Genomic DNA, 26,643 nt, shown 5'->3' with positions numbered 1-26,643 from the left:
TGAACCCGTGTCCCCCGCACTGGCAGGCAGATCCTTAACCCCAGCGCTACCAGGGAAGCCCTATTTATTTTTTTAAAAATTATTTTTATTTTTTGAGAGTTTTCATTTTTAAAGGAAGGGGCTTACTAATCTGACAAATCCCCAGTAGTAGATTCAGGGCCACACCTCCCAACCTGTAACCTGTGGGACTAGGTGTATTTTGGAACTCAGAGTTTTTCAGATTTCAGAAAGCAGTGTCCCATAATCAAACAAAAAGATTTATGCAGCAAAACATAAATTTCAGCTAAATGGGATACACAAACTACCCTGTGTTTTCCTTTCCCCTCAGCTTGTGAAAATACAGAAACTCTATTTAAAATAGTTTATTTCTGACCACAGAAGTACTACAATGTCAGTTTTTAATAGTAATATGCAGGGCTTCCCTGGTGGTGCAGTGGTTGAGAGTCCACCTGCCGATGCAGGGGACACGGGTTTGAGCCCCGGTCCGGGAAGATCCCACATGCCGCGGAGCGGCTGGGCCCGTGAGCCATGGCTGCTGAGCCTGCGCGTCTCGAGCCTGTGCTCCGCAATGGGAGAGGCGGCAGTAGTGAGGGCCCCGCGTACCGCAAAAAAAAAAAAAAAAAAAAAAAAAGTAATATGTAGCTTAGAAAGTGGAAGTCCTTTATAAATCCTACCTCCTAGAGATGACAGCTATTAACTTTGGTGTTTAATCCTTTAGATTTTTCCAATGCATAAGCTAATAGGTATATGTGTTATTTATATTAGTATGTAAATTTTTCGTTTACAAAAGTAAGATTATATTGTATATAATATACTGCAGTTTTGTTTATTCATTTATTAGTATTTAGGCTGTTTTTCTCATGTCAGTAATTTAGATTTTGTTCTTTTCAAAAACTAGGAAGATTTCCGTCATACGGGCGCATCATTATTAATCCATCTCCTTCTTGATTGATATTTGGGTTGTTTCTAATTTTTTTCGATGCAGTAAGCACTTTTATGTACATCTTTGTCTATTTCTGCGGACACATCTGTAGGGTTGATTCCTCCTGTCGGCTCAGTGGGTGTAGTGTGCAGTTTTTACTTCAAAAGACAGTGCTGAGTTGCCCCCTCAGCAGATTCTGCCATCTAAGACTCCCACCAACAGTGCAGGAGAGTTCCCGTTTCCCCTTCCCCAATCAGTGCCAGATGTTTTTAATCTGCCAACCTGATTTAGAAAAGCAGTCTCATCTAATTTACATCTCTTTGCTTATTCGGGATGTTGGTAATTTTTTTCAAATGTTTCTTGGCCTTTTTTTTTTTTTTTTCCCCTTCTTCTTCTTTGAGTTGCCCGTTTATGTCTAAAAGGTCAACTTGGCTTTTATTCTTCTAACCTTTCTGCCTGCTTGGGAAGCAGGAGGAGAGGGCATGGCAGATCCACTGGACGTATCAGTTGTTGAGGGGGTTGCCAGGATTGCCCAGCTCCTGGCAGAGTGCGGAAAGGCAGGAAGCCAGTGGGTTTGGCTTAACAAGCCAGTACTTTATCCTGGGAGTACGTGTCTGCTTTATGCTAGGGCTTGCGCGGTGGAGTCTTGGTTTAAAGGTGTGTGTGTGTGTGTGTGTGTGTGTGTGGTGTGGTGTGTGTGTGTGTGTGGTGTGTGTGTGTGTGTGTGGTGTGTGTGTGTGGGGTGTGTGTGTGTGGGGTGTGTGGTGTGGGGTGTGTGGTGTGTGTGTGTGTGGTGTGTGTGGTGTGGGGTGTGTGTGTGGTGTGTGTGTGTGGTGTGTGTGTGTGGTGTGTGTGTGGTGTGTGTGTGTGGGGTGTGTGTGTGGGGTGTGTGTGGTGTGGTGTGTGTGTGGTGTGTGTGTGTGTGGTGTGTGTGTGTGTGGTGTGGGGTGTGTGTGTGGTGTGTGTGTGGGGTGTGTGGTGTGTGTGTGTGTGTGTGTGTGTGTGTGTGTGTGTGTGTGTGTGTGTGTGTTGGGAGGGAAGGATTCTACTTATCTGATTGCTTTTTCATTTTCTTTGTCAAGATTCTTCGGAGGATATCCCTCCAGCCACTCAGAACTTCATCATTCCAAAAAAAGAGATCCACACTGTTCCAGACATGGGCAAATGGAAGCGTTCTCAGGTACCAATGGTGTCTGCACTGTAGGGTCAGAACTGGATGAGAAACTCGGGCTTCTTCAAAGACAGTGGTTTTCTAGGCCTGAGTGGGGCTGTGAGCTCCTGACCCTTCTTGCTTTTGGAGCCAGAGCTGTTTAGGAGCTATGGAAAGAGGTGACAGGGGAGCTGGCTGTCTCTTCCCCCTCAGGGGCAGTACTCAGGATGCTTTAGTGGGAAGGTCTCTGGGGGCTGGGGTGAGGCTGACCATGGAGAGTTCTGCTGCAGATTCTTGTAAGCCATCGCCCCTTGGGGGTTACTGTATTGGCTCAACATCCTACATGACGGAGTGGGTCACCCTGATGCTTGGTTGCAAGTAATAGCAAGTCTGGGAGCCAGTGTATCACAGGGAGAGGAGGTTACCACATGGAAACCTAGGGCAGGGGGGCGGCTGAGTCTAAAACGCCAGGGAGCTGGGATCCCAGTTTTCTGTGCTTCTCAGTCTTCATGGTGGGCAGAAGACAACAGCTTGTACCTTCCCGGCTTCTGGTACAGGCTGTGGAAAGACTGGGACTAAAAAAGAAAGCCAATTTCAAGTTCTCAGGGAAGGCCTTGCGTCCAGCTCCATCCAGTTGCCCACACCTGGCCTGGGCAGCTGGAGTGGGGAGTGTCCCCTGTGTAGAAGGGTGGCCCAGGGTCCTGGCGAGCTCGGCAGGTTCTCTGTGAGGAGTCTGCTGTGCTTACGCTGAGCCCGAGCCCTCGCCGCCTTGTTGGGGCCGGGGTCGTGCTAGCCTGTCTGGCTCCTCTTTCACAAGCCTGCCCTTTAAGTATCTGGAGATGGATATCGTGTCTTTTCTGAGTTGTTTTCTCCCCCAAGTCTTCACCGGGATAAACGCCTCAGTTCTTTAGCTGCTCAAAGGATGTGGTTCGAGTCCTTTCATCGTCTTGGTTGCTGTGCCTCAGGGCTTCTCAAGCTCAGCACTGTTGACACTTGGGGCAGATAATCATTTGCTGTAGGGGGCTGTCCTGTGCACTGTAGCATGTGTAGTAACAGCCCTGGCCGCTACCCACTCAGTGCCAGTAGCAGCCTTCCTCCCAGTTATCACAACCAAGAATGTCTCCAGACATGTTGGAAGTCTCCTGGGAGCCGTCTCGCCCAGGTTGAGAGCCACCACTTTTCTCTTCCCCGAACCTGCAGGATTTTCTGAATCCAAACGTGGCTTTAGTTCCTTGCTTTCCCCTAGATGTTTTCCAAAGAACATAGGGTGTTTATGATGCTCCAGTTACTGTAGCTGATTTAACCCTCACAAAAACCCTGGGACTCTGAGGTCATCTCCATTTTGAAATTGAGAAAACTGAGGCCAGGAGGTGAAGACATTTAGACATCTAGCAAGGCACGGTTAGTGGTCGAGATGAGAGTCCAAAGAGTTATGTCTCCAGCTTGCCTGGCTCTGGAGCCCCATGGGTTGAGCTGCTGTGCTCTAGGCTGTAGGTGGGCAGCCTAATCTGGCCCTCTGCCTGGTTTTTTTTTTAATTTCTTTTTATTTTGGCTGCACTGGGTCTTAGTTGTGGCATGCATGAGGGATCTAGTTCACCCTCAACGAAGACCAGGGATCGAACCCGCGTCCCCTGCATTGCAAGGCAGATTCTTAACCACTGGACCGCCAGGGAAGTCTCCCCACCCCCACCCCCGCCCCCCGACATCCTTAAGTGTTGGTTAAAGAGGAAACAAGAAAGTGAGAGGCAAAAGGGATGCAGAAGAAACAAGGCCACACAGAAGTTGCTTTGCTGCCAGGAGCTGCCTCTACAGGGGCCTGCACCTCAGTGCTTTCTTAGGCCCTGTGCTGGCTGTAACCTGCAGCCCCGTGGGGAAGAGGTTGCCCAGTTGGAAGCTGGGGATGGGTGTGCTGGGAGACCTGGCCATGGGCAGAAAGCAGCGTCATCTCCTGGGAGCAGGGCATCTGCAGCGCAGGTACGCAGCCTGGCCTGCCTGCTGGGGGAAACCTCTGGAAAGTTACCAGGGGATGGACCCTTGGTGGTATAGTATAACGGTGGCGTACTCGCCGCTCTACTTTGGAGTTTGGCTGGCTGGGTCCTAGCTGCACGTCTAATGACACCTTGGTCTTAGGAGTCACTTCCCCTGAAGCCTTGGTTTCCTCATCTGTAAAATGGGGACAATGATAGTGTCTACCTTGTGGGGTTGTTGTATAAAGAAACTGCTGGCAGCCATGGTGAGTGCACAGTAGACTCTGGTTGGAGGTCCAGGTGTCACTGTGGTCATTGGCCTGCCAGTGGTTTTGGATGGAGGGTCAGGGTTGGGTGCTTGGCGTTATCTTTCTGCTGCTCCTGCTGTCGGGGTGGGAGCCGGGGGCAGCTTGGAGCTCTTTGGTAACTGGGTGGAGCTGGGGGCTGGCAAGGGTGTAGAGGGTGGGGCTCTGACACCCTTCTCCACGTCCCGCCCCCACTCTGTTTGGCAGGCGTACGCTGACTACATCGGATTCATCCTCACCCTCAACGAAGGTGTGAAGGGGAAGAAGCTGAGCTTCGAGTACAGAGTCTCCGAGGTAGGCAAAGGCAGGAGCCTGCCGGGCCGGGTCTTTCCAAAAATAGCCATCAGGAGCCCACAGTGGGCCCAGTGCAGAAACTAAGGTTGCCCAGACACACGTGCCGCTGACATTTTAGTGTCTGCATTGCTAATTAAAAAAAAATCTGTGAATAGATGTGTATTTATAAAATTGAGATCAAGGTATATAAGCTGTTTCATAGCCTGCATTTTTGTTTTGTTTCGTTTTGTTGTTCTTTTGTTTGGGGCCACACCGTGTGGCTTGTGGGATCTTAGTTCCTCGACCGGGGACTGAACCCGGGCCCCAGTATTGGAAGCGTGGAGTCCTAACCACTGGACCGCCAGGGAATTCCCTAGCCTGCATTTTTGTCAACTGGTGTCTGTATGTAACTTTTTAAATTAAAAATGATCACCAAAGAGGTAAATATGCTCACTGAAGGCATTACTGTTAGAGGGGACTTCCCTGGCGGTCCAGTGGTTGGGACTTCACCTGCTAGTGCAGGGAGTGTGGGTTCAGTCCCTGGTCGGGGAGCTCAGATCCCACATGCCTCGCGGCCAAAAATCCAAAACATAAAACGAAACAATATTGTGACAAATACAATAAAGACTTTAAAAAAAAAAAAGGTCCACATCAAAAAAATCTTAAAAAAAAAAAAGAGATTACTGCTAGAAACGTGTATAACACGAACAAAAACGCTGGCCGCGCCCTGTATTCCTCCCCGTGACGGGCTCCCAAGGGCAGCCTGCTGCTCACAGCGAGGGGACTGTCGCCCAGACCTGCCCCGGGGGCTCCTCTGCCCCCTGAGCCATGCCCTCGCTGGTTTAAACAGTCCCGCGCTTAGACTTTGAGGTTATTTCCCTAAACATTGCTGCTCTGAACACCCTCGCACATAGACCTGTGGGCGTTCTTTCCTAAGGATTCATTCCGAGAGGTGGAAATGCTGAGTTGCAGGGCGTACACTGCTTGGTGCTCTTTGGCTGTGTTTCAAAGACCGGCTTGTTTGTAGAGGGAGGGTGAGAGCTGTGGGGAGGCTGATAGGCACGGGCAAGCTCTCGGCCCTTGCTGGATGCCATCCCAGCCCCGGTGCCAGGCCTCCAGCGGCCTCCTGTGTGCCTGTCCCAGGCAGCCCAGAGCCCCCTTGAGCTTTATCTTATCTCAGACCCCAGGCCCGAGCAGCCTCTCAGTGCCTTGTCCACCCAGCTCTCTAGCCGTAGCTTCGGTCTGTCGGGTAAGGCCTGGCCCTGCCCTGGCCCAGTCCGTCCACCTTTGGCAAGGCTGGCATAGCCCTCATGCCCCTGGACCATAGCTGGCTGCTGGGAGGCCGAGGTCCTGTTCTGTCACTGCGGGGAGCCAGGCCTGTGCTGGGGATTGACAGCCGTCTCTTGGGAGCTGGCCCCCCAGTGACCTCTTGGGTTCCTCTTGGGCCTGCTCAGTGCTCTGGGGCTTTGGCTGTGGGCGCAGACGGCGGGGGGTGGGGTGGGGGGCGAGAGGGCCTCTCCTTGAGCCTGTGATAAGGAACGCTGAGCTGTGCTCAGTGGGCTGGGGAATGTGGGGGAAGCCTAATTAAAGGGCAGTGTTGTAATTACCGCAGCAGATCCTGAGCTGCCAAAGCCCTCTCAGGTCCCTTCGTTACCCCTGAGGCTTTGATGTCCATACCACCCAGGCGGTGTCTCAGCTCAGGAGCCATTCTTTTGGCAGGATTGCACCTGGTTAAGTGCTTGGGTTCTGCAGTCTGGCTGATCAGGTTTTGATAACCTCTCACTTCTGAGCTGCGTGGCCTTGTCGCCTCTGACGCTCCGTCTCCTCATGGGAAGAGCCACAGACCTCCTCATGGCCCCTGGGGAGATCCCGTGTGTAGGTTTCTTTTTTTTAGCACAGAGCCTGGCACATACTAGATGGCATTGTCATTATTAGCTATTGTTATCGTTAGCTGGTTTTCAGTTTTAATTTCTAGTAACACTGATGCTGTTGCACTTGGGGCTCCTGAGCTGGGTTCATTCTCACTCAGAGGACAGGGGTGGCCCGTGTGGTCTCCAGAGGTCTCCCGGCTTCTGCCTGTGGCTGGCAGTGGCGGCAGAAGGCACCGCACACAGCACGCGGCCTCCCTTCCTGCCAGGCCAGCTGCTGTGGCTCCCCTGACGCTTCTCCTGCCTCTCAAGGCAGGGAGAGGCGGCTGCGGCTGTGGGGGGTGGGGGAGAGGGCGGAGTGGCCTGGGGGCGGCTTGCAGACCACCCGCAGCAAGGGGAATGTATGAGATCATCTAGACCCATGTTTAGAATGCGCTCCTTCCTTCTGAAATTATGTCTGTCCTATTCTTTGGGGGTTAAAATGTTTTATTTTTGTAAAATAAAGGTGATAGTAGATAGGAGGCTTATGTTTTGTTGTTGTTCTGTTTGATTTTTTTAAATGAGGGCAGAATTTAAATTTGGCAAGTAAGATTTTGGAGAAAATTTTACTGGTCCATGAAATCTGAAAAGGAACCTTTGGTCCAAGGAGGAGGAGCGTGGCTCAAGTTATTCTTCGTGCGTCCTAGGGGCTTCAGCCCGCAGCTCCTGCCCTCCAACCCTCGCCCCGCAACAAGCCAAACAACAGAGGCAGCCCCTGCCTTCAAAAACCCTCTCCAGAAAGAGGAGCTATAGGAGACTTTTAATTATTCATTGGCCCAGCTGAGCTAGCAGCTGGGGCCTGGCCCCCGCTGGCTTCAAGCACCTTCTTTATATCCCCTTCAGTGCCTCACCGAGAAGACAGTTCTCTGGGGAATCTGTTCTGGTGCTTCTGGGGCCAGGATTACTGCACCATCCCTTATAAGTCCCAGCTGCTGCATGGGGTTAGGTTTGCTCTGTCCTTATCAGCTCTTCCTGGCGACCTGGTTCTTCACAAAGCCAGGCTCTGGCAGTGCGTTTGGTCACATTTCAGCAACGCAGCTCTTTGTCACGCTGGCCCTTGGCCACAGCCAGGTATAAAGGGAACTTTCTCCTCTTACAGATAATTTTCCTCTTCTCCCAGGCCCCAAGCATAGGGAAAGGGGAGGTGAGGGAGGACAGCATCAGGGCCACTGTCACGTTGCTATTTGTGTGGACGGCACGGACTGCAGTGTGGTTTGTGCCTCCCGGTGCGGGGGGCACGGGCTACCACGTACCCCGTTAGCTCAAGGCCGCCTTTTCCCTCCCCACAAATACACACTCAGCTCTCAGGACCACTTCTCTGCAGAGTCTCAGCAGTGGCAGACCTGACCGTGCCTCGCCCTCTGTGCCTTTGCCCCTTTTCCCATGGGCACCTCTTGCTAGTTCCTACCCCTCCAGGAGCGCCTGGAGGTGTCTCCTTATACCATTTGTACCCGGCAGACACAGGCGAGATCTGCTTCTGGGCAAGGCCCCTCCTCCCGGCCCACCTGTCCCCTGTGTCGTGTGCTCCCCGAGCCTTTCGTTACCTTTGTCCTGGCCCATTTCTGCGAGCTACCTCTGGAAGGGGCACTTCTGGAGCTGCCCTCACAGACCTTTGTTTTAGATAGATAGCATCACCTGATGTCCTCGATGAGTAACATTTGGTGTGCTAACGCTGCCTGGCCTGTCACACTGATTCCACTCCTTAGTCCCTGCCCTCTGTAGGAAAGATAGAGGTGAGAGATGAGAGATGGGTCTCAGACACTGCTGGCCGTACAAAGCGTTACCCACGTTCGCACCTCTGACCCAGCATTTCTGCAAAGGGTATTTTTCATGGCGTGAACAATTGGAAGTAACCCAAACATTTAACAGTGAGGGATTTGGTAAGTAAATCACAGTACATTGGTACAGTGAACTATTATTCACTTGTTAGAGGCTTTTGCGAAATTATGTTTCCATGTTGCTGTGGAACAAGGGTCATGAGGAAACTGATCAGGCTATGAAGCAGCGTGTGCCCTGTGACGCCTGTTTTAGAGTCTGTGTGTGGATGTATACCATCACCCTGTGCCAGGCACTGTGCTAGCATGCTTCATGGGTTGTCACTTAGTCCTTGTGACGGCCCTTGGAGTTATTTTCCATCATGCCCATTTTTGAGATGAGGAAACAGGCTCAGAGAGTTAAAGTCACTTGGTCAAGGTCTTGCGGCAACGAAATGGTGTTTTAGCTGTGATTTGAAGGCAGGTCAAGCTGCCTTCAAAATTCTCACCATGATAAGCCATGGAAAACACTATTAAAAAGATGCAGTAGAAGAGTACGTTAAAATGTTAATACAGGTTCCCCCGTTATCTGAAAGTAGAGCGTTTCTACGAAACCTTTTGTAAACCAAAGTAGTGTAAAGTGAAAACCCTCTTGATTTCTTTCTGTTAGCAAAAACAGCTACTAATGTAGGTCTTCCGTAAAAGTAAAGCGGCGAAAAGTGAACTTTCGAAAAGCGGGGTACACCTATGGTGTTGATTTCTGGGTGGCAGGATCATTGGTCATTTTTGTTTTCTTCCTTTTTACATATCTGTTTTCAGTGCTGAGCAGGTATTGTGTACTAAACGGAAGACACCAATGAAACGTAGCAAAGCAGGTCAGGGCTGCAGCTTGTGCTTGTGCGGCAGCTCCCCCGGATGAGCTGTGGCTAGAGAAGCCGGGTGCAGAAGCCACGCTGGTCCTTCAGCCTAGTGCTGGGTCCTTTCTGTAAGGCTCACCGTGTTCACCTGTCCCCTCCTTCATATTCGGGGTGGTTGGGAAGACGGGGGGACAGCAGGGAGATGCCAGTGGTGCCAGGCCTTGCTGTCACTGTCCAGCAGCAGTTGGGACTTCTTCCCTCTGTGGCTCTAGCCTGGGGACACTAGTCATCGTGGCTTGGCCCCCTCTCCTTGCCTCCACAGGCCATTGAGAAACTGGTCGCTCTTCTTAACACGCTGGACAGGTGGATTGACGAGACTCCTCCAGTGGACCAGCCCTCTCGATTTGGGAACAAGGCCTACAGGACCTGGTATGCCAAACTGGACGAGGTGAGGCTGCTGCAGGACAGGCTTGGGGGCTGGGCTGGGGAGAAAGCTGGCGGATATCAGAATCGCTGGGAACTCGGGAAGGGACCGCAACTTCCAGTGGTCCCTCGGCGTCTGTGGGGGATTGGTTCCGGGACCCCCTGCGGATGCTCAAGTCCCTTGTATAAAATGGCGAGGTTCGGTCAGCCCTCTGTATCCATGGGTTCTCCATCTGTGGATACAAAGGGCCGACTGTACTGTTAGGTTAGAGGGGAGCTGGGGTGTTATGCACACGGCAAGCTGCCTTTTGGTAAGAAAGAGGGGAAACAAAAAAGGTATGTTTGTACTGCTCAGTTTGCACTGGAAGGATATGTAAGAGGCAAATAAGGCTGTGGTTTCTTTTTTTGAGGATGGGGGGAGGGGGTGGATGGGAAAGGGTGACGTAAGACTTCTCAATGCATCCCTTTTATAATGTATTTATTTTTGAGTCATGCAGAGGTAATACCTGTTAGAAGCAAACAAAAAATAAACATGAAGGATAGCCACCCCTGGGAGTCCAGGTTCTCACCAGGCCTCCGGGAGATTCTCATGCCAGGGGATTTTTGGGTTTTTTTGTTTCTTTGTTTTTTGGCCACGCCATGTGGCATATGGGATTTTAGTCCCCCCAACAGGGATTGAACCCTGCGCCCCCGGCATTGGAAGCGCAGAGTCTTAACCACTGGATCACCAGGGAAGTCCCTCATGCCAGGTGTTTATAGACTGAACTTAGAGAAACTTGCATCCTAGTTTCTTTGGCCTAGTGTTTTCACATGGAACAGAGGGGAGTCCCGAGGACCCAGCAAAACACTGTCCTTACGTAAGAGTGGCCTGGGGCTGCTTCTGGTCTCTAAGATGGCACATGGGCGTATTTTTTTTTATTAAGTTATAACTTAAAGAAAGCTGACAAACCATAGCTGTCGGTCATGTACAGCTTGATCGATCTTTTTTTTTTATAAATTTATTTTTGGCTGCACTGGGTCTTCGTTGCTGTGCGCCTGCCCTCCCTAGTTGTGGCAAGCGGGGGTTGCTCAGCAGCTGTGGCGCAGGGGCCTAGCCGCTCCGCAGCATGTGGGATCCTCCCGGGCCAGGGCCCGAACCCACATCCCCCGCATTGGCAGGCAGAGTCTCAACCACTGGGCCACCAGGGAAGTCCCCTTGATAGATCTTAACATGTTTTTACCCTTGCATCCGTCCATGTCAAGCCACGGAAAATTCCAGCACTTCAGCAGGGCCTTTGTGCCCCTTTCTAGTTGATATCCCCCAGACTCTTCTGACAGCTGCCTATAGATCGATCTTGCCTGTGTTTGAACTTCATGTAAATGTCTGGCTTCTTTTGCTCAACATTGCGTGACTTCCCTGTGCTGTGCGGAGCAGTGGGTCTTCTTCATTGCTACGCAGCACTCCAGGGTAAGGCCATAGCACAAGTTATCCATTCTGCCGTTGACGGACGGTTCAGTTGTGGGTTGTTTCCACGTTTTGGCTGCTATAAATAATGCTGCCGTGAACGTCCTTGCATATGTCTCTGGTGGACGTCGGGCACAAACTCCCTCGCTGGGAGTATGAAGAAAGAGGACATCTCTGGAGGTGTCAGTGAGTTACTAGATGGGAAAGTCGAATGGCTTCTTTTTAGATCCCTCCTGTCTTGCCCCCAGAACCGTGTCCCCTGGAGGGAGGGTCAGCAGATGAAGAGCCACCCCAGGGTGGTCTCCATTGTGTGAAAATAAATGCTCTCCCTCCTCTTCCTTCTGTGGGCAGTCAGAGCAGGGAGCCAGGACTGCTCGCTGTGGCAGCCTGGCTCCAACCAAGATGCTGCCTCTGGGCACCTGGCCACCGAGATGCCGCCTAATCTGCTGCCACCACTTTGTGTCTCTTATGTTATCAGGAAGCAGAAAACTTGGTGGCCACAGTGGTCCCCACCCATCTGGCAGCTGCTGTGCCCGAGGTGGCTGTTTACCTGAAGGAGTCAGTAGGGAACTCCACGCGCATCGACTACGGCACAGGTACCCGTTACCGTGGGTGGCGCCTTTTTGGCTTCGCAGTGGCCCTTTCTCGGGTTGCCTCCTCTTTGCTCTGGGTTGTGTTGGTGGGGTGAGGGAGCCAGCTGGGGTGCAGCGCGGCAGGTGCAGGGACGCCTGCTGCTCTGGCGTGGTCCACCAGGGGGAGCTGGTGCCACATGCATGGTGGCTGTAAGCGCAGCGCTGACTTCTGTTGCTTGTAAAGAGGGCCTCGCTGTGCGCTCATCGTCATCACCAAACTAATAATTTGTTGAGCACTTAGTGTATCCCAAGACAACCGCTTACGGAAGCCTTGAGAACTGAAAGACCCTGGTAGCCTCTGGCAGCGCTGTGGCGCATTGCTGTTAGCCACTCGGTGCCCTTCAGAGGGAGCGCTGTGGGCATCTTAACAGGGAAGGGGGGCGTCCTTTATCTAGGTCAGGCGTGGCCGAGGAGGGTCGCTGCTTTGATAGGCCCGCCTTCCTTTTCCTTTCCACGCTGAAGCAGGCGAATGCAAGAGCTGCTGCTCTCTCGGGCCCTTCCCTTGCCTCTGGAGGAGCCCTGGCCCCAGGGGCAGGCCTGGAGAAGGGCCCCCTGGGACCTGGGTCATGGGAAAGTTCTGTCATCTGCTCCCCTGATGCTGAGGAACAGGCTTATTATCGAGTGAGACTTTTAGGGGCGGCGCTTTGACTGAGGCCAGCCGACCAGGAAGACCTGGAGGTGGGGAGTGGCCAGGTCAGCAGGGGCTGGGTTTTTCCTCCACTCTCAGATGCTCTTAGCTGTGCAAGGGTGATGACTGCCCCTGCGTGATGGTGGCCTGGACTCTGGCTGGTCATGGTCAAAAACTGTGCAGGTGAAAGTAACAGCTCATAAGCTTTCCAGGCCCTTGGAGGGACCCTTATTCTGCAGAAATAGGACAGGAAGCCACTGAAATATTCTCTCCTCCCCTCCCTCCAGATATGTTTATTATGACACCATGAACCATGGGATTCGGCCCAGAGTCCAGCTGGCGGTTTCTGTAGCGCTGACCATTTCTATTTGACATGACTGGGAAGGAAGGGGGTGCCCTTTGACCCTGCAGTGTGGCCATGCTTCGAAGCCTTCAGTGGCTCCTTTTTGCCTGTGGCTGTAAATGCCTGTCTGATCTTCAGCCCCATTGCATTACACTTTCTCCCTTGCTCTCTCTGCTTTAGCCAGACTGGCCTTCCTAGGGTTCTTCAAACATATCACGGTGGTTGTTTTTTTTTTTTTTTTGGCCTCAGGGCCTTTCCATGTGCTGTTTCTCCTGGCTAGAGTGCCCTTCTTGCTTCCCTCACGCCCTGTGCCTTGCCAGCTCTTACTCATCTTTCAAATTAAATATTATTTCTGAAGGGAAGCCTTCCTGAACCCTAATGTCAGGATCCCCCTGTGATATCCTCCAATTATCACCCTATCCTTCTCCTTCAGAGGTAGGTTCATAGAAGTGATTGTATATTTAATGTCTGTCATCCTGATAGGTCATAAACTATCAAACAAGGGCAGGGACTTCTGGCCTCTGTCCCTCTAGTGCCTGACATGGGCGGCGATGGCCACCTGCAGTAGGTGCTGCGTAAATAGGGCAGAACTGATGAGTGAGTTAAACCCCCAGAATGAGATGTGAATGCCTATTGAAGCGTCACCAGCCTGGGCCTTTTCAGGAGTAGGATTATAGTACTAGTGGTTCTTTAAAGAACCTAGTTCTTCCTGGATGGGGAAGAGGCCCCGTCACCTCCATGTTCACCTCCGTCCTTAGAGGGGAAGTTAGCAGTGATTTGGACTCTGGTGGGACCAAGAACAGTCCCACGCCTTCTGGAAGACTGTCAACCTCGGCTGTGTTTTCTCCCCCAGGACATGAAGCTGCTTTTGCTGCTTTCCTCTGCTGTCTCTGCAAGATAGGGGTGCTGCGAGTGGACGACCAAATAGCCATTGTCTTCAAGGTGTTCAATCGGTGAGTGAGCCCAGCGGGAGGGGCGGCGGCCGGGGGAGGAGCAGCCGGGTCTCTTTCCTCCTTGTTACCATCAGACTGGGGACGGGGTACTAGAGGGGGCTCCGGAGGGGCCGTTGCTTCTCTTGTCCTGTCCTAATCAAGCTGTGACTGTGAACAGGGTGTACAGGACTCCTCCTTCTGACAGGTTCAAGTAAAAATAAGTGAAGGGAATGTTACGTAACGACCGCTAATGCTTCTGTGGCATTTATCGCGTAGAGGTAACTTCTAGGCGCTTTACATACAACTCTTTTTATTCTCACCAAGACGCTCATTTCCATTTTATAGATGAGGAAACTGAGGCATAGAGAAATCAGGTCCTTTCACTGAGGTCACAGCCAGCTGAACCCAAGCAGTCAGGCTCTGACGTGCTCCCCTCACCACCCAGACCACCTCCCGGCACGTGGGTGTGTCTCCGTCACCATAGGGCGCTGACACATGTGTTCAGGGCCCCACTCTGGTGCTGCTGATGCCGCAGCTCCAAGGGCGGTTCCCGAAGGGATCTAGGGGATGATCTCCTTGGACTCCCATCAGCTTTCCTATGGGCAACCCGAAGCAAGAGAAGCTGCGGCTCCTGCCCAGGCTCTCAAGTTGTCAGGAGGTGATGGCACTAACCTCCTTTCCCAGTTGGTGTTTTGCCCCTTTGCTGGGCCAAAAGAGGCTGAGTGTGAGGGAAGAAAATGAAGTTCCATAATTTTGAGTGTATCAGCTGATGCGTAACACAGGCATGCAGGGTTTCGTTGAAAAGGAGATCTGTTACACTCTCAGGTGGTTATTTCCGGCCTCCTTTGTTCCCATTGGCCGAAGGGTTGAGACTGTCTTTCTGCTTTTTGCCACCTCCCCTCCCTTCCCTGCCCTCCTGTGCAGGTACCTTGAGGTTATGCGGAAGCTCCAGAAGACGTACAGGATGGAGCCGGCCGGCAGCCAGGGCGTGTGGGGCCTGGATGACTTCCAGTTTCTGCCCTTCATCTGGGGCAGTTCGCAGCTGATAGGTACTGAGGTGCCCTGGCCCTCCTCCCTCCCCTCCTGCCCAGGGCACACAGTGGCAGCTCGGAAAGCAGGCATTAGACCGGCTGTTGACGGAGGCTGCTTGCCGCCGACCTTCTGCTGCGGCTGGCGTGCAGGCTGGGGAGGCTGAGGCACATGATGGAAAGCGACGGGCTGGGGCGAGGGCACCTGGCGCGTAATGGACCGGTGTGAGATGCGCCCCGGCTCCTGGCGGCAGCTGCGGGGTTTTATGTTGAAAATGAGGGGTTCTTTTGACTCAGTGACCAGCGTCATCCGCTGTTATTATCGAGCCGTGCGCAGGGGGCGCCCATCGAGGAGCTGCTGCTCGCTCCGGGCCCGCTCTGGGGGTTCCTCCCACTTTCCCACGGGCGAGCCAGAGTGGGTGAAGGGTCCACGTCTGTTTCCACGTAGGATTAACTGCCTAACGGAGTAACATTAATAAACGACCCTTTGTTGAGTACTTCCCTGCGCCAGGCACTGCTCTCTGTGCTTCAGGCAGATCACGCAAGCACCCTGGGAAGGCTCTTTGCCGGCAAACCGCTGAGCGGCACTCACCCGTGCAGGCGCCGTGCCGAGTGCTTCACGGTGCTTCTGACGTTCAGGTGGCACCCCACAGCCCCACTGCACGGGTGAGGCAACTGGGTGGCATGGCTGGAAAGCAGCAGGGCCGGAGCTTATTACACAGAGTACAGACCTGCACAGGGCCATCGATGGCTCCAGCGAGGTCAGGCGTTGAGGGCGGTGGGCAGGACCGCAGCCGTGCGGTGGGTGCAGGTGGCACCGGGCTGCGGTGCCCCGCCGGCGCGAACGCCTGCTTCTAAACCCCGGGGCTCTTTGCTGTTTCCAGACCACCCGTGTCTGGAGCCCAGGCACTTTGTCGATGAGAAGGCCGTGAACGAGTGCCACAAGGACTACATGTTCCTGGAGTGCGTCCTGTTTATCACCGAGGTGAGCGGAAGGGCTGAGGGAGGGGCCCGCGGCAGCCTCCGGGCCAAAAGGGGCTGAGGCTGGTGGCTTTGGACACAGGAGCCGGAGCTGCCGTCTGAAGATGGCAGGGCCAAGCCCTGAAGTGGGTTGTTGAGAAGGAAGCCCAGCCAGGCCTCTCTGAAAGGTTAAGCCACCTTCTGACTGTCCAGGCTCTCTTCCTCTAAATCAGTACTCTGGGGTTTCTACTGGAGCCGACGGATTAAGACCTGGTCATTAGGTGGACTTGGTGGCCGACGCAGCAGGTCTGAAGGGTGGGGGCCACAGGGTCTGCAGAGCTGTGTGTGTGTGGACGTGTGCGACAAAGCCATTGCAAGAGTTGGAGAGACTGGAGTGGAAGGCGGGACAGATCCCTGCTGAAGGGACACGCCTTTGCTGGACCTGGGCCAAGGGAGGTGCTGGAAGTGCAAGTGAGCAGGCCTGGACCCCCAGCCCACCCAGCGGGGGTCGTTTAACTGGGTGTCGTTGTCCTGCTAAAGTAGGGCCTCCCGCCAGTGCAGCCTTGGACCGCTTCCTCAGGGTCACCTGGGGAGCTTGTGAAAATGCACGTTCTTGGGCCCCACCTCAGCTTTCTGAATCAGAATCTTGGGGGACGAGCGCTAGGAACCTGAATTTAAACACATATGCCGGGTGATCAGGCATGAAAGTTGGGGACCCACTGCGCTCGGGCCTCTCTTTCAGGAGGTGTGGGGACCTTTCATCCTCCCTGCCTGGTACCCACCCCGCAGGCTCCCAGAGGGCACCCTGGCTCTGCCGCCTGGAGAGGGTCTCGCCCCCGTTCTCCTTCCTGACGCCCGCAGGCATTCCTGCTGGCCCGGTGATGTCCCTCGCACACCCGTGGGTGCCCCTGCCTGTGCGGGCTTCTCTCTTGGCTGCCCGTTCTGAGCCCCCTGAAGAGGGGGAGACGCCTGGCCAAGCAGCCATAGCTCCAGACTCTCCTGGTCAGCAGTCGGCTCAGGCCTGCGCCCAACTGCAGAGGCCAGAGGGGAATGCCGCGTTTCTCCAAGTCAGCAAATGAAGGCCGTCCTGACAGCTGGGATCTGCTGCTTTCAGCACTGTAGGCAGCCCAAGGTCGGAAGGACTCCGGGGCAGCCTGGCTCGCTGCCTTGAGAACCAGTCACATGCTGCTCTCTCCAGAGTAGAACGGGAGGGTGTGCGGAGCTGGGGAGACCCCAGGAGGAGCTGGGTGAGGAGAAGGGGTGGCCTCGCCCGCTCCTGGGGGTAAGAGGCTAAGCCCTTCCGGCTGGCCAAGCCCCTGGGTCCCTGTCAGTAACTAACTAAAGGAGGAACGCCAGGCTGGGCCTCAGGGAGTATGGGAATTGACTCCAGCTTAAAACTTTGTTTCCTTGTTTGTTTGTTCGATTATGCTGGTGTGAAAACCCCAAAGCTTTGCTCCAGTCTGGGACCCAGGTCCTCTGCTAGAGGGAATCCTACAGTGGCCACTAGGTGGCACTAAAGACACATTGAACTCGGACGTTTTGGTAACAGTTGAGGGAGAGGCAAGAACTGGCAGGAGGCCGGCAGGCCCTGGAGTTCCTTGGTGGTTCCACACGCCCTCTGCGAGGCCTGGTTTTCGCCCGGGGCCTCGGTGCTTGGGCCTGGTGGTGGACGTTGGCCGCTAGCAGGGGACGTGCCCCAGAGCTGAGTGACCGGCGAGAGCCCCTCTCACCCACTCGGCCAGCCTAGAGCAGGCTGGCGCAGCTCCTGACGGTGGCACACATTGTGCTAGTTCTCCGGAGTCTGGGCTCACCACCCGGACCAGGGTTTTCGCAGCCCCCAGTTGGTGGTGAGGGGGGCCCGAGGCCTGACGCTGGGACGTGGGGACCTGGCGGCCTGCGTGGAGCTCTGTGTGCTGTGGTCAGGAAGGGGGCGGTGTTGCCTCTGGAGACCCCAGGGATCACTAGAGCTGGTGCAGCTACGGGATTTAACAGACAAGAAGTTGGAAATGAGACCGTGCTTTTCCTCCCGCCGGGACCAGCCTGCGACCTGCCCCGGTGGCCCTGAGCGTCCCTAATGCGGGACCTCACCTTGCAGGGCTCCTGCCGCCTCAGGAAATGCAGCCCTGGCGCCTTTAAGAGCCCAGGGCAGGCAGGAAAAGAATTTCAGTTTCAATCTGGCTTCTAAATTTGGAGTTTTGGGAAGGGAGGGATCAGATTTCAGCTGGAAGGGAAGGAGCTGACAGGAAGGCGCTGTGCAGAGCCTCCCCCCACCCCACCCCCCTCAGTTACTGACAGAGGAACCATTTACAAAAGGCCGATTCTCTTGGGAGTGGAGAGGCAGGAACGCAGCGTCTGTGAGTAATTTCCTGCTCAATATGGCTGCTCTGACTCATGCGATCCCCCTGGGGTCACTGCGGGCCTGCAGCTCGCTCGCTGCTTCTCGCTCCTTCTCTTCTCCCTTTGTGGCTGGAATGAGCGAATGTTTTTTGTCTTCTTGACCCCATTCCCCCCTTATCTGCTTTCCTTTCCAGAGTTGCAGAGGCTCCTTCTGAAGGACCTGAGGAGACCTTGGGACCCTGAAGGCTGGGGCTGGGGGTGGGGGCAGCCCCCCTAAATAGCATCTCTGGCCTTTCCATGGAGGCGGCCCAGGCCACTGGGGCTCCGGAGCTCGCGCCTCCCCCGGCTCTGCCAGCGGGCCAGAGAGGCCTTTTGGGTTCCCCACCCCGTGCCCCTAGCGGGGGAGGCTGGCCCACAGGCAGAACCCCTGGTTTCCCCACGTCCCTGGGCCAGCCTTGGCCACGGAGCCCTCGCTGAGCAGACCCCTGGAGCTGCGACTGTGACAGAGCCAGCAGGGTGCCTCCTGGGTGGTTCGCTCACGGGGGCTAGTCCAGAGTGAAACTGGTTCCCCAGCTCCAGTGATCCCTGAGCTTCTCAGGGCCTGGAAGTGTGCAGGAGAGGGCTAGAGCCTGGCGCTCCTCCCGTGGGGCCCAGAGCCTGGGGAAGGGGCGGGGCAGGGCGAGGGGAGGGCGGGGTGGAGCCTGACGGAGTGGGACTTTGGGAACAAAGCACCCTGAAGGCCAAGCCCCTGCAGGCTGGGGGCTCCTGACTGCCTTCCTGGAGGAGGGAGCCTTACAGAGAGAAGGGGAAAGATTCTGGGTGAAGGGACTGGCCCAGGAGAAGCCCTGTGGGGACCATGGGCCATGGCCTCACTGCTCGAACCCCGGGGGTTGAGACAGGCTTTGGGGGGACTTGGGCCAGGGGAGGGAGATGGCAAGGGTAGAATGGCATCTTTTTCGACGTAGATCTTACAGTTTTGTGAGAGTTGCCTTGCTGCAGGAGTGAGAGGCCTGCGAGAGCGGGTCCCCAGGCGAGGCCGCAGCTGAAGGGTGGGGGGTTTGTGTTCCTGGGACCTCATGCTTATGGTGCCCAGTATGGAGACCCATCCCTCCTCTCTGGAACAGCTCTCCACCAGCCCCGCCTCCACACACAGCCTCTTCTGGAACCTTCCACCTCCTCAAGGTCCAAGTCTGCTTTCTTGCCAGCTCAGCCTCTTTGCTTTTGAAACTCTTTCTTCTGAAACCTGGGGCTGCGGGTGCTGAGACCCGTTCCCCCAGCATCATCAGTGTTGCTTCAAAGCCCGGGAGGGGACTGTGTGGCGGGGGACTGTGAACGGCTTGTTAGCAAACACAGACACGCTGGCCTTGTGCTGCTCGCGGGGTGCACTCAGGTACACGAGCTCTTCCTCGTCTCAGCGCAGTGGTTTCTGATATCGTGGGGGCTCCACTGGGCTTGCCGCAGAATTCCTTCCAAGAGGAGGGACTGGGAACAGAGCCGTCGCTGCCGTTGCCCTCCCTTCCCCACTCCCCTGCCAGGTCAGGCTGGCTTTCTAAACAGACCTTCCTCCCGCATCTGTTGCAGGTACCCTGTGGCTCATGTCTGCCCCCTCTTTTCCTTCTCCTTCCGCCTGCCATGCAGAGGGCAGTCAGATGCCTGGGTTTGGTCTGGGCCCTCCCCCAAACCGACCCCTCCCTCAGCTCTTCCAGCTCTGCCTGTGGCAGGCCAAGAGGGACCCTGTCCTGGCCCTTGTGTGTGTGTCCACGTATATGTACGGGCCTGCAACTTGCGCGTGTGTGTACGTGTGTATGCTCCCGCAACCTTGCTGCAGGGGAGCAGGGGTTGGGCTCCCGGGCGACCCATCTCTCCAGCTTGTGGACTCTTTTTTTTTCCAGATGAAGACAGGCCCCTTTGCAGAGCACTCCAACCAGCTGTGGAACATCAGTGCCGTCCCCTCCTGGTCCAAAGTGAACCAGGGTCTCATCCGCATGTATAAGGCCGAGGTGAGTGGGGACTGGCCTGCACGCTGGGTCCTGGGCTGCTTCGCCCTCATCCCCACCCCGCTGTTTTGCTCTGAATCCAGTTCTGAGTTGCCAGCCCGCCCCTCTGACGCTTGACGCCTCAGCATCTCTTGTCTGTGGGATGGGCAGTCAGAAAAGCACTGGACTGAGGCCCAGCTCTGCCCTGTGACTGAGCCATGGCCCCGCTGCTCGGGGGTCTCTGTTCCCACTTGTCAGATGGCTGGAGGCCCTTCTCAGCTCTGTCTCCTGTGGGGACACGAAAATGAAAACAGGCCTGGGAAAGGGTTTTATCCTTCGGAGGCATCATCCGAAGTGATGTTTCTCCAACTTTGGTGGGTCTGATCGCCGGGCAGGTGGGAGGCCGGGAGCTGGCATTGTTAATAACCACTTGAGGTGGTCCTCGCTGCTCTCCAGGCAGAGAGGCAGGGGGAGGTCTGGGTTTCCAGAGCTCCCCGCGCTGGGAGGCGGCTGCCCCCTCTCCTGCCCTTCTCTGCTCGCCTCTTTGGCACCCTTTTCCCAGCCAAGGAGGTGGCTTCTTTTCTGGCAAGTAGGGAGGAGACATTTCTTCCCACCCCGTGCTTTCCTCTGGCTCCTTGCACATCTTATGCAGACCAATCCTGGAACTGCTTGACCTTGGCCAGGGGAGGGCCTGGGCGTGAAGTCCCTCACCTGGAGGAGTGGGTCCCAAAGTCCCCTCTTTTCACCCTCAGGCTGGTGGTCTCAGGTGTTGCCCTGCAGGTGCGCCTCTCTTGACCCTTGGTCATTCCTCTCCTGGGGACGGGGGGTTCTTCGGGTGGCCTCCTTACACCCAGAGCTCACTCAGACCCATCAACAGAGGCAGAGGAGCAGGGAGGGCAGGCTGTAGGGGGTTGGGTGCGTTTGGTAGTACCAGCGCTTCCAGTGGGCCTGGATCCCTCTGCGTGGCCCTGAAGGGGTTAAAGGCTCTGGAACTGACCGGGCCTGGCCTTCTCTCTCCCTTCCGCCCCCTCCGCCTCCGGTCCCCTTCCTCTGGACTTCACATCCTGTGTTTAGGTTCCAGCCCACATACCTCTCTAATCTGAGAGGAGCCTTTGCTGGGGCTGTGCAGGCTCCTTCCGGCCGCAGCCCGGCCCTCCACGCTGGCCCTCCTGCTGGGGAGCACCTGGGGTCCTGCCCTCTGCGTGTTCTGTTGTTCTTGACACCCCTGCCCGCCCCAGTCCCACAGTGGGTGCTGAAGGGGACTCCCTGCTGGCCACGCCCCCCCCCAAGACGGGACTCTTTGGTAAGATCCGTCCTTTCTGCAGGCTCTTACTCGAGTGACTAAACTTAGCTTGACCTGGGCCCCTAAGGGCAGAGGAGACCCTGCCTCCTTTCCCTACCTGCCCTGTCCAAAGGCAAAAGAACTCTGGCTGACACGTTGAGGGAGGAGCAGATTAAGATTAGAGGCGGTGATGGGGCCACACAGACGAAACGGTCCGTGGTGTAACGGTTGTCAGTATCTCTCTGGATGTTGAGCCCAAGGAGGTCAGCCACTGAAAAGTGCCCACAGCTCAGGACCAGACGAGGGAGCACGAGCAGATAACCCAGCGCCCTTCCTGAGACCCGGAAATTCCAGCCCTGGGCGCACGCAGCCTGCCGGGCGCTGCGTGGCGGCCACACGGCTTTGTAGGACAGCGCTGGAACTCACTGCCTTTAGTGTAAGGACGCCAAGCCTCTGTGACGTGCGACACTCGTTGGCAAGTTGCTAGCAGGTTGCCCTTAGTCTTTGGTCCCTGTGAGTCCTGTGGTCACATGCTCTTTGCTCAGGGGAAAGCAAGGCAAGGACTTGCTTCTCCAGACCCGTTCTTGGTCCTTGCGGAAGACCTTTGAGGCTCACCATTCTTGAAGTCCAGATGGGGGTTAGCAAAGGCCAGAGCCCCTGGCCAGAGATGGCTGCTGGAGGGGAGCGGGTCCCCTGAGCTGCCACAGAGGCCTGACCGGGCCTGGCATCGGGATCTGGGACCAGCTGCCTGCATCTCCAAACTGCCTGTCAGTTCAGCCTTTCTGAACTGAAGAACCAGATGCTTTCCGGGACCCTTGTGGGGGGTGGGGTCTGTCTTTCCTGAGGGCTGTCACTGTGCTGGGGCTCCCTTCAGAAGGGCCTGTCAGGACCTGGGGAGCCCCTTCTTCCCCTGAGTCGCCGGGACCTGGGAGGGCCTCCAGCTGGAAGGTCTGCACATGGGCAGGCGGAAGCTGTTGCTCTGCCCAGGACACGGGGAGCGCAGGGGAACCGGTCACTGGAGAAAGGCCTGGCCAGAGGCTCCCTCTGCTGTGACCCTGGAGCCCCCGACTTCCTTTGCCCCAAGCAGCCTTTTGCCTTTAGGCCAGCTCCTCGCCCCCCGCCCTGCCCCAGGCCTTGGGGAAGCTTGTTCTGGGTCCCTGAGGGCAGAGTGGAGAGAACCTCTGCCCCTGGGCCGTCCCCCTAGGCCTCTTGCCTTCGCAGTTTCTCAGGCCTGAAAGCTAGAAGCAGGTTGACCTTTGACCCTTTCTGGAATTCCAGGACCCTGGGGGGGCTCCCCTTTGACAAACTCCCACCACTTCCTCCATGACGTAAGCACAATGGAAGCTGCCTTTTCTGGATCTGCTGCTCTTCCCTCCCCCCCCGCCCCCCGCCGACCCCCAGCTGCCTGCTCCCCACTTTCTGTGCCCCAGGCCCAGGAGCCTGGCTGGCCTGGAGCTCTGCTCCCACACAGACAGAGCTTGGTTCCCCATCCTTCCACTGTAGATGTCCCTTCCTTCAGGCCTTGTGGCCCACCCCCCACTCTGACACGCATGTGAGCGCGTGCTCACACACACACACACACACACACACACACACACACACACACACACACACACACACACACACACACACACACACACACACAGCTGGGCAGAGACCTCCTCACCTCTGCGGCTGGTTGTTGAGGTGAGGGAACCTGGGCCAGCGCTGGCGTGCCTTTATTTCTCTGAGTTAGTTGGAGGAGAGCACGGTCACAGGATGGAACTCTCACCCTCTCGGAGGCCATAAGTCTTGCTGCACCCCAGCCAGGAGGTGCACATGCTGCCTGTTGCTGTGGCCAGAGGTCTGAGAGGAGGCAGATCCTTCTTCACACGTGCGGGGCTGCTGCCTGTGTGGTGGGCAGGCATGGCAGGGTTGGTGCGGGGGGCTGGGAGCCGGGGGCCCGTCACCTTCCCGGTGCTGTGCGTTGTGGGCCTGGGCTCCGGCTGCCTGTGGGCCAGGCCAGCTTCTTGGTCGGTCCTGCTGCTCTCTGTCTCCCCTCCTCTGCCAGAGCCCTGGGGCCGAGGCCCTGGCTGGGCTGGGTTCAGGGAGCAGCGCCATCCCCTGCTCAGCCATCCCCCTGCAGCGCTCTTGTGCTCTGCCCCAGGCACAGGGCTGCTGGGAATTGCCCTGGGGGTGGGGAGGCTGTCAGCTGCTTCTTATTGTCTCACTCGGAAGTGCCAAGATGCCTTTTTCAGTCCAGAGAACTGAACATTGGGAAAATGGGCCTTGGACCCTTCTGGGGCCTGGGTCCCAGTATCCCCACACCTCTTCTCCAGGGCTGGGAGAACCCCCATGATCTGGAGGGTTCTTTTCACCTCTGGTCCCCAACTTGTCCCTCTGGGCCAAGTGATGTCACGGCTGCCTCTCTTCTTGGCGGCCGCCTTGTGGGGTTAGGCTGCCTTCTCTCCCTCCCCCCTCCCTCGGTCCCTCTCACTCGCTCTCATTCTCGTTATTTGGTGGACCTGACCTGATTGTCGTGGAGTGCGGGGTCTTTGGATGGGAGGGGGTGATCAGGAATGGGTCGGAAGCTCTGCCCTTCGCCAAAGGCCTGGCTGCTTCCTGGGCCCTGGGTGGGCACCTGCTGGAGCTGCGCTGCTCCGGGCCTCCGGAGTCGTCCAGGGGTCCCTCGGAGGCGGCCCTCACCTCTCTTGTCTGCTCCCTCCTCCTCGCAGTGCCTGGAGAAGTTCCCCGTGATCCAGCACTTCAAGTTCGGGAGCCTGCTGCCCATCCATCCGGTCACGTCGTGCTAGTGCCCGCCCTCCCCCACCCCGGCTGTGGCCCCCTCCCCACCCCCTCCCTGTGTTCTTTCTGTTTGATGAGAGGCTGTTTACTGGGGTGGGTGGTGAGCGTGGGCTTGAGGGAGGTTCAGGGCATAAGGCTGAACGACCCAAGGTGGGAGAAGTGACCAAAGTGTGGCCAGTTTCCTGACTTGCCCTGTGGCGGACGGGCAAGGAGAGAGGGGCGGGTGCAGGGTCCCTGGGCCCCCTCTCCTCCCTGTTCAGTCCCATTTGAGAGCAGGCTGTCCGGGCCACTGTGGGGAGGGAGGTGTGTGCAGTTGCCCTTGCTTTCCCTTGCCGGGTTGTCTTTCTAGGGGTTGGAGCAGCTGTTCCCCACGCCGGGGGTCAACTTCCCGAGCCCTGTTTGGGTGGGTGTCTGGGTGTCCTGAGGGCTGGACGCTGAGGCTGGCGGCCAGCCCGGGGGTGGGGGTGGGGGAAGCCTTGGCTGTTCTGGCCGGTGACCCTCCCAGCTCGTCCTCACGCCTGCCCGCTGGGCCCGTGGGCACCTGTGTCCAGTGCCTCATCCTTGCTTTTCTGCTCTTTGGCTCTTGCTTCAAGGGTGGCCTCTGGAGGGCGCCGGCAGGGCTAGCTCACCGGCGGATTGGGTGAGGCCTGCCTTTCCAGAGCTCTCCCTGGCTGGGAGGGGGTGGCAGAAGCTCTGAAGGAAGGGGGGTGGGCTCGGGGCCAGTGTGGCCGCGGGGAACCTGGGCTCACCCTCACGCCCCTCGCTGCTGCTGCTTCCCTCTAGCTGGGCGGTGGGTGAGTGCGCCGCAGGAGGGCTCCGAAAACAGCAGCCCACTCCCTTCGCCCTCCCACCGCCCGGGACTCTGCCTGCTGGAGTTCCAGAATGGGCTCCGACGACCAGCAGGAGCTGGGCCGGGCAGGCCCACCTGGGGGGTGAGGGGGTGCTGGGAGCTGCAGGCCAGTTCCAGAATGTTCTTCTGCGGGGGGCGCTGCTCCCAGGCCTGGGTCTCGCAGACTCTTCCCTGCCCAAGCCCAGGTCGGCCCGTCTCCACCGCCCCCTCCCCGTATCTGGGTCCACACAGCCTTTGGGAAGGGGGAGCACCCGAGAAGCACAATTCAGGGGCTTGGCCTTCAGGTCTAGGCCGACGGCCTGGGCAGAGGCTGGGACACGAGCTGCAGGAGTCACAGCAATAGTTTTCCTAGGAAAGGCTCGGTCCCTCCCTCCCTCCGTCCCTCCCTCCCTCCCTCCCAGGGTCCAGACCGCAGCTTCCTGGCCCCTCCTTCCCTGTGCCCCCTGGGCCCCAGCCCTTGGCGCCTTCATTGCTCTTCAGATTAAAGCCTCTCTTTACACCTGTCACCTGTGTGTGTCTTTTCATGCCACATGAGTGTTCCTTCTCCACGGGACAGTTTGTCCCCCATCAAGTCCCCTTCCCTTGGGCCACGGAATCTGGGGCTTGAGCTGGTCCAGCTGGGGTCTGGGTTGCCTAGGCGGTTCCGAAGTGGAGACCCGGGTTCAAATCCCGGTTGTCTCCACCCTCAGCTGCAGGGTCTTAGGTAAGTTCCTGAATCTCTCTGAACCTCAGCCTCCTCATGTCTAAAATGGGGATACTCACAGGGCGCTTGCCAGGAGAAAATGAGGGGTGTGAAGTCCTCAGCGCAGGGCCTGCCCGTAGCAAACGCTCCGCGGTCGCTGCGGCTGTTTCCTGATCAAGGCAGCCTTTCTGAACCCCTGGGTCAGCCCCGAACTGGCCTGGGGAGCCATTGGACTGGGCCTAGCTGTGAACCGCGCCCCTGCAGTTTTTAAGGGGGTGCTCTGTGCTCGCTCTCCTCCACGCCTCATGTCCCTGTCCTGCTGGAGTTGGGAGTCTCTGTGGGGCTGCAGTGCCTGAGACTTGGCTTCTGTCTTCAGACGAGCCTCCTCTGAGAACAAGAGCCCTTGGCCTCTCTGCCAGCCTCGGAGGGGAGGCCTTGCACAGGGCACAGAGAGCCTGCTGGCCAGGAGCCAGGCCGACGTGAGTGCAACCCAAAGCCCGCTGCGTGGTAGCTAGGAGACCCTGAGAGTTGACTTCATGTCTGAGCCTCAGCTTCCTGATCTGAAAAATGGGCAAATAGTACTTAGATCACGGATTTTGAGATTCATTCATTTCACAAACAGTGGCTACATAGTTCTCATTCTAGCGTTGGGGACAGTAAATCCCCGAATACCAGGATGTTAGGTAGTGGCATGTTCCTACAAAGGAAATGAGAGCAGTTAATTAGAGAGGGTCAGCGGGGGAGTTTGCCTGAGCTACAAGGGTCAGGAAAGACATGAGCTGAGACCCCACCGAGGAGGAAGGGCCACGGGGAGAGCTGCAGGCCAGGGCAGGGGGCGGTGGGGGGGGGTGGGGAGGGCTGGGAGGCAGGGCGGGGGAGGCCAGGCTCGGGGGTGGGCGGTGGGGTGGGTGGGGGTGGGGTGGGCGGGGGCCCTGGTGGGGGGCCCCTCGTGAGCTCTGCTGAGGGGTTTGAGGTCCAGGCTGGGAGCTGTCTGTGGGAAGCTGCCGGGGGTGGGGGGGCGGGGGTTGCACAGGAGAAGGGCCCGGGGTGGGTGGGTGGAGGCGGCCCCACCTGCGAGGCTGGTGGCCTAGGTGAGGGTTCGGCGTGGAGGTGGTGAGCAGTGGTCTGCTTTAGGCTGTGTTCAGCGTGTGGCCGCCCGGAGGAAGGAGGAGCGGGAGATGAGTAGCCAAGGGCAGCCCCAGGTCCT

General features: G+C 56.7%; 1 protein-coding gene across 2 annotated transcripts in view; it reads left to right on the top strand.

The window, feature by feature from the left end:
- PTPA (protein phosphatase 2 phosphatase activator) overlaps positions 1 to 25,252 on the top strand; it is a 28,270-nt gene extending 3,018 nt beyond the window's left edge. Inside the window, exons 1-10 of one of the 2 annotated variants that reach the window (XM_082655810.1) lie at positions 1,543 to 1,579; positions 2,005 to 2,102; positions 4,552 to 4,638; positions 9,458 to 9,583; positions 11,481 to 11,598; positions 13,459 to 13,558; positions 14,462 to 14,586; positions 15,450 to 15,550; positions 19,755 to 19,862; positions 23,835 to 25,252. In XM_082655810.1, coding sequence (XP_082511936.1) covers positions 2,079 to 2,102; positions 4,552 to 4,638; positions 9,458 to 9,583; positions 11,481 to 11,598; positions 13,459 to 13,558; positions 14,462 to 14,586; positions 15,450 to 15,550; positions 19,755 to 19,862; positions 23,835 to 23,912 — 867 coding nt within the window. In that variant the 5' untranslated portion in view covers positions 1,543 to 1,579; positions 2,005 to 2,078 and the 3' untranslated portion in view covers positions 23,913 to 25,252. Of the gene's footprint in view, positions 1 to 1,542; positions 1,580 to 2,004; positions 2,103 to 4,551; positions 4,639 to 9,457; positions 9,584 to 11,480; positions 11,599 to 13,458; positions 13,559 to 14,461; positions 14,587 to 15,449; positions 15,551 to 19,754; positions 19,863 to 23,834 lie in introns of those variants that run through there. The other variant, XM_082655809.1, reaches the window with a different exon arrangement.
- Positions 25,253 to 26,643: the final 1,391 nt, after the last annotated feature.

The sequence above is a fragment of the Grampus griseus genome, assembly GCF_964374135.1.
Source record: "Grampus griseus genome assembly, chromosome: 6".
NCBI classification, from domain to species: Eukaryota; Metazoa; Chordata; class Mammalia; order Artiodactyla; family Delphinidae; genus Grampus; species Grampus griseus.
This window is presented reverse-complemented; position numbering and strand designations above follow the sequence as displayed.